At 41.2% G+C, this 13,779-nt stretch overlaps 1 protein-coding gene across 1 annotated transcript in view; it reads left to right on the top strand.

The window, feature by feature from the left end:
* LOC144592236 (TBC1 domain family member 15) overlaps positions 1-11,864 on the top strand; it is a 39,415-nt gene extending 27,551 nt beyond the window's left edge. The window contains exons 7-10 of the mRNA XM_078396768.1: positions 3,557-3,647; positions 8,139-8,287; positions 9,722-9,863; positions 10,837-11,864. Coding sequence (XP_078252894.1) covers positions 3,557-3,647; positions 8,139-8,287; positions 9,722-9,863; positions 10,837-10,993 — 539 coding nt within the window. The 3' untranslated portion in view covers positions 10,994-11,864. The remainder of the gene's footprint in view (positions 1-3,556; positions 3,648-8,138; positions 8,288-9,721; positions 9,864-10,836) is intronic.
* Positions 11,865-13,779: the final 1,915 nt, after the last annotated feature.

Raw genomic sequence — 13,779 nt, 5'->3', positions numbered from 1 at the left:
CAAGTGAGGTAGCGTTTAGAGTAAGAGTACATGGCAGCACCTCTGGGAAAGGGATGCAAAAGAGGTGATTGGTTCAGGAGATTGATAGCAGTGGGGAAGAAGCTGTTCCCATAAGTTTGGACATTTGAGCTTTCAAGCTTCTATATCTGTAATAGAGAAAATGGAATGGCCAGAATAGCAGGTATCCTTCATGATACTTCCATCCCTCCTGATGTAAAACACTGCGAAGATGGACTGGATGGAAGGAAGTGATGAGCCTCTGATGGACTAGGCTAAGTTCACCATTCTCTGGGGGTTCAGCTGATCAAGAGTAGAACATTGGCCCAGGCTCAGATACAGTGCCCTCCATAATGTTTGGAACAAAGACCCATCATTTATTTATTTGCCTCTGTATTCCTCAATTTGAGATTTGTAATAGAAAAAATCACGTGGTTAAAGTGTCAGATTTTATTAAAGGGTATTTTTATACATTTTGGTTTCACCATGTAGAAATTACAGCTGTGTTTATACATAGTCCCCCCATTTCAGGGCACAATCATGCTAGGGACACATGGCTTCACAAGCATTTGTAATTGCTCAGGTGTGTTTACATGCCTCCTTAATGCAGGTATAAGAGAGCTCTCAGCACCTAGACTTTCCTCCAGTCTCCATCACCTTTGGAAACTTTTATTGCTGTTTATCAACATGAGGACCAAAGTTGTGCCAATGAAAGTCAAAGAACCAAATGAAAGTAAGCTACCTTGCTTACACTAACCTTGTATTTCCTGATTCCCATAATATCTAAAAATCAATTAATGTTTGTTTTGAATGTACATGGTCTGCAGAGCTCCATAGCTCTTAGTCTGCATAGTTCCCTCGGGAGAAAATTCCAAAGATTCATCATCCTCCTCCAGGGGAATAAAAGTTTTAGCCACAGTCTTGAAAGATTGACCCCTTATTTTGAGACCGTAACCCTTAGTTCAGTTTAGGTTATTGTCGTGTGTACCGAAAAACAATACATGATGACAATCGAGCCATTTACAGTGTATAGATACATGATAAGGGAATAATGTTTAGTGCAAGGTAAAGCCAGTAAAGTCCAACCAGGGATAGTCCGAGAGTCACCAATGGGGTAAATGGTAGTTCAGCACTGCTCTCTGGTTGTGTTAGGATGATTCAGTTGCCTGATAACAGCTGAGAAGTTCGAGACATCTCAGCCATAGGAATCATCACCAGATTTACCCAGTCAAACCCCTTAAGAATTTTGTCTATTTCAATTAGATCACTTCTCATTTTTGTAAATTCAAGAGCATACAGGCTCAGACATTTTACTCTCTTTTCGTATGACAAACCCATCTTCTGGTGATGTGGTATGTACTCCATCCAGCTGTGCAAATGTTTTTCCACTATATCTTGGTACAAGTGACAAAGTTAACCCATACCAATATCAATAGCATATTGGCTTTCACACAGTCAACCATCCACCGATATGATGGTGTCAGATGAAACCTTGAAACCGGTGGGTGGGGAAACTAAGTAGGAGAGGTAGGTTTTAAAGAGCATCTTAAGAAGAACTGGGGAGGACATTTCCGAGCTTGGTGTCTATGCAAATTGGGGCTTGCCAGCAATGATGGAGTAATTAAAATCACAGATGGAGAAGATACTAGAATCTAGAGAATGCCCCTGCTGTGTACCACAAGTGCAACACATTGGTGCATGTGTGTGGGTTTAGCGCTGAATAGTCTCCCAATTTGTGATGATTTTGAAATGATTCATGTCCTCCTATTAACGGCTAAGCTGGGACCTAATTAAATGTGTTGAATCGATGTAAATGTGTTTCACTCCTGCAGCTCTAAAGTCACAGCAATCAATACTTTAAAGCAGTGCTGTTAACCATTAAGACATTAGCTTAAATTGACTGAACAGTGGGTGACCCTATTAACAAACTATAACGAATTTCTGCAGAGAAAAGAAAGGGTAGGTCTTGTTCGAGAACAAACTCATTGAACAGGAGTTGAATGTTAGATTTTGAGTTTTCTCTCTGGATGAGGAGCAGTTTGGTGAAGAAACATAGAAAATAGGTGCAGGAGTAGGCTATTCGGCCCTTTGAGCCAGCACTGCTCATCCAAAATCGGTACCCCGTTCCTGCTTTCTCTCCATATCCCTTGATGCCGTTAGCCCTAAGAGCTAGCAGGAAAAACTGCAGATGCTGCTCTCTCTTGAACAAAATTGAAGGAAGAATGATTGGTCATATATGTTAACCTATATTGCCTTTTTCTCTTTTGTAAAAAAGAGAATGTTGCATCAGCCAGATAAACATTTTTAACGTTATTTAGTTTAATCAGATCTTTAGGGGAAATGTTACATTTGTGGGGAAGATTAGAACTGGAGACCATAAATACAAGGTGGTCACGAATAAATCAAATGGGAAATTCAGTAAAAATTTAATTATCCAAAAGGTGATGACAATGTAGCACTCTATTACAGCAAGTGGTGTGGTGAATAGCAAGGATGCCTATATAAAATGCTTTTTACAATCTTAAAACTTACAACTAAGGTAGGCAAATTCAATGCCAGCATTTACATCAAGAGGACTGGAGTACAAAAACAGAGATGTAATGCTGAGGCTCTATAAGGCTCTGGTCAGGCCGCATTTGGAATACTGTGAGCAAATTTGGGCCCCATATCTGAGGAACGATGTGCTGGCTCTGGAGAGGGTCCAGAGAAGGTTTACAAGAATGATTCCAGGAATGAGTGGGTTAGCATATGATGAGCGTTTGACAGCACTGGAGTTTAGAAGGTGGTGGGGGGGACCTCATTGAAACTTACAGAATAATGAAAGGCATAGATAGAATGGTTGTGGAGAGAATGTTTCCACTGGTGGGAGAGTCTAGGACCAGAGGTCATAGCCTCAGAATTAAAGGGTACTGTTTTAGAAAGGAGATGAGGAGGAACTTCTTTAGTCAGAGGGTAGTTAATCTGTGGAACTCATTGCCACAGAGGGCTGTGGAGGCCAAGTCAGTGGATATTTTTAAGGCAGAGATAGACAAATTATTGATTATAATGGGTGTCAAGGATTATGGGGAGAAGGCAGGAAAATGGGATTTGGAGGCAGAGATCAGCCATGATCAGTAGACCAAAAGCATGGGCCGAATGGCCTAATTCTACAATAACGTGAACTTGATAAACCACCTCACAGATAATGGAGTATTGTGTGTCGGAGAGACCCATAAACTGTATGTTGCTTGATTGTATCATATCATATCATCATATCATATATATACAGCGCGGAAACAGGCCTTTTCGGCCCACCAAGTCCGCGCCGCCCAGCGATCCCCGCACATTAACACTATCCTACACCCACTAGGGACAATTTTTTACATTTACCCAGTCAATTAACCTACATACCTGTACGTCCTGGGAGAAATGAATGGATTAATAGGGTTGAGGGACTAAATGGCTGTTCTTGTGCACTGTGCAATGTGGCATGTCTCGACCAGATGGTTCTGTGTACCAGCCTGATAATTTTAATTTTATTTGCTGTAATTGACCACAAATTTCTTCCAAATGTTACCAGGACTGGAGGAAGAGCTCCTGAAGGAACTGGACTCAGAGCTTCATGCACATCTCCTGAGAGATAACTTGAATGGCCTCACCTTCTGTCACAGGTGAGACAATAGGCTCACCGGGAGGAGATCTGTATGGTGACAGGGAGACCATGCAAACTCCTCAAAGACAGCACCCATGGTCAGGATTGAATCCAGGTTTCTACTATTGCGAGGCAGCTGCCTTGCTAGCTGTGCCACTGTGTCACATGAGCTAGGCAGTTATAGTTATCTGAAAAGGTTAAATAAGCTAATGCACTTTAGAAAAGAGAAAAGTAAGGATGACTTTATTCAAAGTCTTATTAAGTTATGAAGTGATTTGTTGGATGGATATAGTGGATATGTGAGGGGAGGGGAATGGGAGCCAATACTAACAAGCCAGAGAAAATTACCCCAAAAGCATTGAGAATATAGAACTCACTCCCATGGGGAGTGATTGAAGCCAACAAAATAGAGGCATTCAGAGAAAGGTTCTCATGGCAAGAGGGAGTAGCAAGAATCACAGAGGGGGAGCAGTGAGTGAGGGTCTCCAAAACATCACCTATCCATGTCCTCCTGAGATGCTGCCTGCCCTGCTGAGTTACTCCAGCAATTCGTTTTTTTGGGCATTTAGAGAAAGTTGAAGAAACAGATGAGTGAGAAAAGAGAGCAGATGGAACAGGACCTGGGGCAATGGATGTGGAGCACAAACACCTACGGAATTAGTTTCATTGGATGAACTGTTTCCTTGGTGTAAAATTCAGTACATTACCACATCTTCTGTTTGACAATAGACAATAGGTGCAGGAGTAGGCCATTCAGCCCTTCGAGCCAGCACCGCCATTCAATGCGATCATGGCTGATCATTCTCAATCAGTACCCCGTTCCTGCCTTCTCCCCATACCCCCTCACTCCGCTATCCTTAAGAGCTCTATCCAGCTCTCTCTTGAAAGCATCCAACGAACTGGCCTCCACTGCCTTCTGAGGCAGAGAATTCCACACCTTCACCACCCTCTGACTGAAAAAGTTCTTCCTCATCTCCGTTCTAAATGGCTTACCCCTTATTCTTAAACTGTGGCCCCTTGTTCTGGACTCCCCCAACATTGGGAACATGTTTCCTGCCTCTAATGTGTCCAATCCCCTAATTATCTTATATGTTTCAATAAGATCCCCCCTCATCCTTCTAAATTCCAGTGTTTACAAGCCCAATCGCTCCAGCCTTTCAACATACGACAGTCCCGCCATTCCGGGAATTAACCTAGTGAACCTACGCTGCACGCCCTCCATAGCAAGAATATCCTTCCTCAAATTTGGAGACCAAAACTGCACACAGTACTCCAGGTGCGGTCTCACCAGGGCCCGGTACAACTGTAGAAGGACCTCTTTGCTCCTACGTTTGGTCTTTGTGCCCAGTATTAGTGGGTCAGAGAAGGCAATTGATTCAGCAAACTGTGGCTTTGAAGAAATCCCCTTCAGAACCTAAGCACAGATACCACACTACTTGTATATTCCTCTTAATTATGGAACTTGTTGTTCTCTTCTTTGAGCTGCTACAATTACCACTATAATCTCAGTAAAGCTGAGGCACAAAAACATATTGTTGCAAAATGTAGAGGCTTCAAATAATATCCTGGCCAGTAATAAATCACCCATAGAGGACAGATCCACTTTCAAAAATTGATAGTAACCTTAAAAAACAAAGTGAATATTTTTTATTTAAAGTTCAACAAGCTCTTCTGAGAGTGACTTCCCAATTTACCGTTTCTAATTTCATGCATGAAGTGAAAGACGTGTATTTTTGGAGCGCAATCCTAAAGTTTTGTAACCTCAGGATGTCCCATTGAAGAGCTTCTGAAATATATATATTATTATCACACAGAAAAGACAATGGATATTTTATGCAGAGCATGTTCCCACAAGTAATAATTTGATAATGACGATCTAATCTTTTTGATCACATTTACAGGGAGATAGACATTTGCCAGAATATAAGAAATAGCAACAGCTCATTGTGGTTTTAGTTTAGTTTAGTTTTTAGTTTAGAGATACAGTGCGGAAACAGGCCCACCAAGTCCGCGCCGACCAGCAAATCCCTCACACTAACACTATCCTACACACACTAGGGACAATTTACAATTTTACCAAGCCAATTAGCCTACAAACCTGTACGTCTTCGGTGTGGGAGGAAACCGGAGCTCCCAGAGAAAACCCACTTGGTCACAGGGGGAACGTACACAATCCGTACAGACAGCACCTGCAGTCCAGATTGAACCTGGGTCCCTGGCGCTGTAAGGCAGCTACTCTACCACTGTGCCGCCCAATTGACACTTTGAAAAAGATTTCCTTTAAGTTGCTCTCCCTCTGTGCTTCCCTTAAAGGGCTACAGTATTTTCTATTTCAAATTTGTGTTTCGAAAATGTCTTGGGCATTTTGCTCCACCACCCTTATTGGAAAATCTTTGCAGTGAGCTCGATTATACGCCATTGAATTTTTATCTATCTCAGTAAATCCCATTCCCAGTCTGACCTTTCTGTCATGGGCCTCCTCCAGTGCCATAGTGAGGCCCACCGGAAATTGGAGGAACAGCACCTCATATTTCGCTTGGGCAGTTTGCAGCGACTTCTCCAACTTTAGATAGTTCCTCTGTCCCTCTCTTCCCCTCCTCCTTCCCAGATCTCCCTCTATCTTCCTGTCTCCACCTATATCCTTCCTTTGTCCCGCCCCCCTGACATCAGTCTGAAGAAGGGTCTCGACCCGAAACGTCACCCATTCCTTCTCTCCCGAGATGCTGCCTGACCTGCTGAGTTACTCCAGCATTTTGTGAATAAATACCTTCGATTTGTACCAGCATCTGCAGTTATTTTCTTATATTATATATCAGTAAATAAGAGAGTAATTTGAAAATTTGTAAAGAAGCATAACTACTATCTATTATCTGAAAGAGCCAAGGAAAAAAAAACATTATTTGAAAATTAAACTCAAGTGCACAAAACCAAAATACTTTATGTTTAAAAAAATTCTATAATAGTCAAACCACTTTTGCATTAATGATGCAGAGGAGGATCCATCATTCATTTATCTTCTCTTTGCATACTTAAGCCTTCTAAGTCAATTTTTGAATTGTAAGTGTACATTTGTCTGCTGCATTGTACATCAACTAGTCCATTTGCTTTTTGTGCTCCAAGGGAAGTTAATAAGAACCATTAATCAGGTCTGGGGCTGATCTTGAATATTGAAAGGACCAGGAAAAGACTAGTATTTTTCTTAACTAGGAAAAGGAATCCTTGCCCTGCTGACAGGGTGTAAGAGAATAATTAAGAGTTTGGGCTATTTGCTTTTGAATTTTTTCAACATGCATAGGGTGTGCACTGACATTATTATCTTAAATATGAATGTTTTCTAGCTGTGAAACTAATTCAAAATAGCTGGAATGAAGTGGGAAACATTGTAATACTGCATAGTTATCTTCCATCATTATTATTTTACAAATTTGCTTTTATGCATTTTCCATAAATTTGTATTCCATAAACTCTGATTACGTACTTCCTTTCTTTGGAGGTGAAGCATTTCTAAAAAAAGGCTTTTTTTCCCCACATCAAACTTTGGAAGAATATTTTGCTGCCTCTTGATGTTATGCTGCTTGAAGGTTAAAACATCTCCATTATTATTAGTTAAACTGGAATCTTTCCATAAAAAGTGTTAAAACATTAATTTTGCATGCTTATAGTTGATAATGATTGCCACAATAGCTGGAAAACCAATTTCAATTGTTGTTTAGAATGTGTAGAAAGGAACTGCAGATGCTGGAATATACCGAAGATAGATACAAAGTGCTGAAGTAATTCAGCGGGTCAGGCAGCATCTCTGGCGAAAAAGGATGGATGATGTTTCGAATCAGGACCCTTCTTCAGACTGAAAGTAGAGGGGTGAGAACTGGAGGTAGGAAAAGGCCAGAACAAAGCAGGGCTGGCAACAGATGGCCAAGGAAGGATGGAGCCCATAATGGCCCATTGTTGGCTGGGGAAGAGATGATAACGAAGGGATACGAGGATGCGAACAGTGGAGGAGGCCCAGGACAGAGAGGTCAATATGAGAATGGGAAGGGGAGTCACCTCTTCTCATCCCTTTTCTCCAGAGATGCTGCCTGATCCACTGAGTTACTCCAGCACTTTGTGTCTCTCTTCAGTTGTTGTTTTGTTTCTTCAAATCATTCTGGTTGTAAAAGAACTGCCATAAAATAGATGATTCCACCAGCAGGGAAGACCTGAGCTAGGAGGTGATAAATAACTTTGAAATATCCAGTAGGGAATTCAAAGTAAACTTCTTCAGTGATCAAAATGTAGAAACTTGATCCCTCTGAGAGATACGTAGGGAGAAACTGGAAAAACACATCAGGGCCAAAGGAATAGATGGTTGCACTGATAGGAAGAGATGAATGGGAGTGGAGGCTCATATACTATAAAATAACGTAAGTCTTTCTCCACAGTACCTTCTTTACCAATGATATTCTGTGTAAAATGGTTTTGAATAGAAGATATTGCACCTCTCGCTCTGCCTTCCTTTCCCTGTCTGCAGGTGGCTGCTCCTGGGATTTCAACGGGAGTTTGAACACAGTGAGGCGATCTGTCTGTTTGAGATCCTCAGCAGTCACCATCTTGAATTAAACTCACTTGAAGCAGAAAAGGCACGAGACTTGGAGAGGATGTCTCGCTTCCAAAGAGAAGGTGAATCCCCAGTGAAGTCTGGACTGTGTTAGTGATCTGCCACATAGTCCAGACTGCACTTGTGCCTGTTTGTCAACAGTTAAGAAATCCTCAGACCCCACATTGTCACACAGGGTATTGCTAAGTTACACTTTTACCTAGCACTTGACTGCAATTTGAACTTGCGTTGAGGCTGGGCAGAGAAAGACCAGCTTGTCTTATCAAACCTGCTTTACAGTGTGGCCGCTGGCCCTTCATGAAAAACAGCAGCTCCTCTCTCCATCCCTCCCCTACCACCCCACTGTGATCCCAAGAGCCATGGAATCTCATGGAAGAAGCAAAGACAAGCTAGGCCCAGTAAGAGTATAAAGACTATACAACATTTCTCTTCAACCCTACGGCTGTAATCAGTCCAGGTGTACATGTTAAGTTACACATTGAGACACCAACAGACAGACATCCATGGGCACAGACATGGACATGGACACGGACACAGACACGGACACAGACATGTAGAAGCACACTAGCTTATTTCATACATCCTAAAGAACCAGAGGAAACTAAATGAAAAACATTTTTATACAAGTGATTACAATCTGGAGTACCCGATGGGAACACATTCAATAACTACCCTCCATAAGCAAATGGTAAATGAAGAATCAAATGTATCAGGGCTTGTGGAGAAGGGGCAGGATGCTGTCATTAAATAGATCGTTTGTAAAAGAGCTGGTACAACCTCAAACTAAACAGCGTCCCCTGCTGCACTCTACTGATTCTGGGAATTACACATATAATAGTAAATCACAGAAGTACTGCTCTTTGAAAGTGCTTTCCAATTATCCCATCCCCTTGGGATAAGATAATTGCCTTAAATATTTTTATCTTCCTGATTACTCAACCACGTCTCAAGCAGTGCACTACAGTTCATAACAAATTATTTTTGAGTCTAATTCTATAATTCTGCAAATCCATATAAAATTTAAAATACTGTGTTCAACTTTTTCAAGGATTAGGATTATGAACTAAATTATGTTTATATTGTAGATGGAGGCCATTTTACCCATTGGCCTGTGTTTGCTGGTGCTACTCAAATGAATCCCTTTATCATGCTCTATTTTCATAATCTTGTATTTTCTTGGGCTTCAAACATTTATCGCTTAAAAGATGCCTTGACTCTGCTGCACCTGGTCCATGCAAGAAAACATTAACACAAACTATCTTAAAAACCTTACATTGTACAATGGATGAAAGCTATTCACAATCTAAAATAACTATTAAATCTTCTCTTCAACTTCTTGTTCTGATGCAAATAAATTAGTTAGTTATAAATTTAATCTAAATATCGGCTTCATGTGACAGAAAATAAAAACAATTAAAATTGCACTATTTTAGAGATTGACTGACATTTAATTTTTCTTCCTGCTTGTCTACAATCCTTTCTTTCTGAAAATGCAGAAGGTAAAGTTAGACCTGAGATGCCCTTGGCGAATGCCGATTACACCTTTGAACTCTTCATCTGTGCTGCAATCCTCCTGGAGAAGAGAGAAATGCTGCTGCAATGTACCGATGAAGTACAACTCATCCAGTTTACAAATAGGTAAACAACATCCTCCCTAATTTTTCCCTTCCTCCCTCATCAATTTTCTCTCTCCCTCCCACTCCAAAGACCTACAGGTTTGTAAGTTAATTGGCTTGGTAAATGTAAAAAAATTGTCCCGAGTGGGTGTAGGATAGTGTTAATGTGTGGGGATCACTGGTCGGCGCGAACCTGGTGGGCCGAAGGGCTTGTTTCTGCACTGTATCTCTAAACTAAACTAAAGTCAGATGGTTTCAAAATATTCAGCCGTTCTGTTCTCAACACTTGTCCGGGCAAACGTTGGATCTCAACAGGATCAAGGAGGCCTGCTCCATGACACTCACAGATGGCTGTAGAAGTGTACCACAAGAGTAGAGTGATGCACCATCAGACGAAGACATATGCCAGCCACCACAAGTGGATTTGCAATTAGCATATACTAGTAGGTTTCATATTCTCAAGGACATGTACAGTGATAAACAGAGGAATTTTAGGGTACAAATCCATAGCTTCCTGAAAGTGGCGATACAAATGGATAGGGTGGTAAAGAAGGTGTATGGTATGTTTGACTTCATCAATTGAGGCATTGACTATAAAATGAAGTCATGTTGCAACTATATAAAATGTTGGTTTGGCCAAAGAACATGCTGGGGGGGGGGGGGGGGGGGAGGGGGGAGAAAGAGTGCTAGGAGCAGATATGATAGCAATGTTTAAGGGGCGTTTAAACAAACTCATGGCCAGAGAATAGAGGGAAGAGAATAGGTAGGGAATAATGTATGAACCATGATCAAGCAAATGGAATTAGTTTACTTTGCCATCATGGTTGGTGCGGACATGATGGGACAATGGGCCAGTACCCGTGCTCTACTCTTCTGTGCTTCTATGTTTTGGGTGATTAACATGCAACCCATTCTCTGACTAATCCCCTGGTTTTTATGATTTATAGTGTGCTTAATCATTTTATTCTAATATACAGCACACCATATGCTTTTAGCTTGCAGGGAGCCCTGGACTTGAACATTGTCCTTCAAAGAGCAGAGGAAGCATTCTTCGGTTACTGTAACAAATCGGTGGTGGACTGTTTCAAGAAACTCTGTACCGAGCCGAAGAAAAGGAGCCTCTTTGGGTTGAATCTGACTGATTTGTTCTAATTGATCGGGATCTCATTGATTGCATCTGGTTTACAATTAGTGAGAAACAGCTCCTGTCCGTGTTTCAGTGGCTCCTCGAAGCTCGACAATTTCAGCACTGAATGTATTCTTGCAGAAACCTTCTGATGTTTACATTGTACTTTTAAGACCAATTGCTTGATTGGTCCGTATCATTATGACAATCTCCCAGGCAAAGACGTTTTTGGTTTTAAAAGTGATTATTTTAAAAAGCACAAGACCGTTCCCACTTTTGAAATGTGAGCTAACGGAGACCAGTTTGACTGCTCTCACAACCGCCCTTCTGTGTCGGGTAAATCGGCACTGACTATGTAATGCTGCAACAGAGGCCTCTGTCCAACAGCTTGGGCCTACTGACCTGTCACTGGACTCTTAATCAGGATGATATTCCTCATTTGCCTTTCACAGTGCCTTACTGCATTCCCTAGCCCAGGATGAACGTGATGTCATCATACATGTTGGTCTTGCCAAGGCTTTGTAGTCGATACACGTAAAGTACTGAAGAGAAGCCCCTAGATGACTGAATGCCAGTCTGCAGATGTAACTGTCGAGTTATTTCCAACAATAGAGCTAACCAAGTCCAATTTGTCCTCTCACAACAGGGCTTGTGTCATGGGTAAATCGGCACTGACTATTTAATGCTGCAACAGAGGCAGAGGCTGGCAGACTAAAGTGTGGCAAACCCTGGCCAAGACCTCCTTACCACTTCATAGGCAGAGGGTTAGAACTACTATTGCTAGACTAAATGCTTCATAATTCAATCTCAATGTGATAACTCACTTGGCCACAAGAGGCAAAGATATAAGAATTTCACTTTACAAATTTAAATATAAACAATTTAATGTATCTTTTATTAATGAATAATGTTAATTGAAAAGTGATCTTGACATTGACTTGCTTCACTGAACTTTGTGAAATTTAGACCCGTGTGACCAAAAGCAATGGTATACTCATATAATTAAGTGTCACTCCTTATTTTGAGAACATCATTGAATAATTTCTCCAGTCTGCCGGGTAATCTTTTGTCACGACAGAGCACCTGTTGCTAGAGTCTGAGCTTGGATGTGCAAACCAAAGATACTAGAGGAGCAAGATAGACCACTCAACCCTAAAAACCGTAGTATGTCATGGCACCATTTTAGTAGGCAGAAACTTAGAAACATTTTAAAAGAAAAATAACAAAAATTTGTGAATTGATAGATGAGATATTTTCTGCATTTTTATGGTATCATCACACATACTGTTCCCCCAAAACACTGATTACACTGCAATCAGGGTTTTGCCTACTAAAATGGTGGACGTTCCGCTCTTTTGCGTACTACACTTCAGTATAGGCGATTTCAGAGTGGTCCATCTTGTTCCTCTAGTATCTTTGGTGCAAACGGTGTCCACTCAAACCAATTGAGTGTAACTAGGGCCTCGATGCTGGAATCCCCAATCATCTCAATGGATTTGGACCATTCTGTGAAGACAACTTTAGCCATCTCAAAGTGCTGATATCTCTAGAGTAGGTAGATTGTGTCTCAAAAACATACAGGAGGACATAGATCACTGGTGCTCAATACATCACGAGTTGTATTGCATGTTGCATGAAAGGCCTGGATAGGGTGAATATGGAGAGGATGTTTCCACAAGTGGGAGAGTCAAAGACCAGAGGCCACAGTCTCAGAATAAAAGGGGTACCTTTAGAAAGATGAAGAGGAATTTCTTCAGTCAGAGGGTGGTGAATCTGTGGAATTCATTACCACAAACAGCTGTGGAGGCTAAGTCAATGGCTATTTTTAAGGCAGAGATTTATAAATTCTTGATTAGTATGGGCATCAGGGGTTATGGGGAGAGGGAAAGATACGTGAAGCTGTGCGTATTTTCCAGTGACTTATTGCAGTTCTTCATTAACAGAGGGTGCTGCTTTGCAGTGAAGAGGCTTTTATTGAGGACCTTTGTTTCATGGAATATTAAGACCAAAACACATTCTCATGAACAAATCAACAACAATGATGAAGCACAGGCTGTGAATCTATTTGTCCTGTCAATTAGATTCACTCCAATGGGAGGGAAAGTGCATTGGGATTAGAAAAAAGAAGTAACATGTTGGGGTGATGATGAAGCCTTGATTGAATCTTTTGGAGACACATTAGTGATGATCATAGCTACAACATCATCCCGAGGCACATGCAAGATGAAGACAAATGTTAGTGGACTCTAGTCCCTCGTGTTTGATGGAGTTAATGGCTTTTGTGAAGGCAAGCCGGCCAAGAGGGCGACAACTTGGATACCATCTGGACTTGGAAATATAATGAAAATACAAAAAAATTATTTCAGGCTTTCACCAAATGCAAAATGCTGCAGATAAATATTACCTCTAGTCACATTTTGTTTTCTCCACCCTTCCTCCTGTCAACTTAAAACATGCTCTCAGTTTTGAAATTCTGATACATCACTAACCTGAAATGTGAACTTCATTTTTCTCTTTCCACAGATACTGTCTAACCCGAGTATATCCAGCATTGTGTACTTTAGTTTTGCAGCTATAGTTGCTGTTCCTTCATCGTTGCCAGATCAAAGTGCAGAAACCCTATCCATCAGCAACTTCAGAGTTCCTTCAATGTCTTGATTGCAACAGTTCAAGAATAACCCATGAGTGCAATTAGGAATGGCTAGCAAATGCTGTGTTTGACAGACAGGTTCAGATCTCTGGCATAAATAAGAGATACTTGCAATAACAGGCTCTACATTCTCCCTACTCTCCGAATGTTGAGTTTTATTGC

This window comes from Rhinoraja longicauda, chromosome 3, assembly GCF_053455715.1.
Source record: "Rhinoraja longicauda isolate Sanriku21f chromosome 3, sRhiLon1.1, whole genome shotgun sequence".
Lineage (NCBI taxonomy): Eukaryota > Metazoa > Chordata > Chondrichthyes > Rajiformes > Arhynchobatidae > Rhinoraja > Rhinoraja longicauda.
Note: the sequence above shows the minus strand (reverse complement) of the source record. Positions and strands in the feature narration are given on the sequence as shown.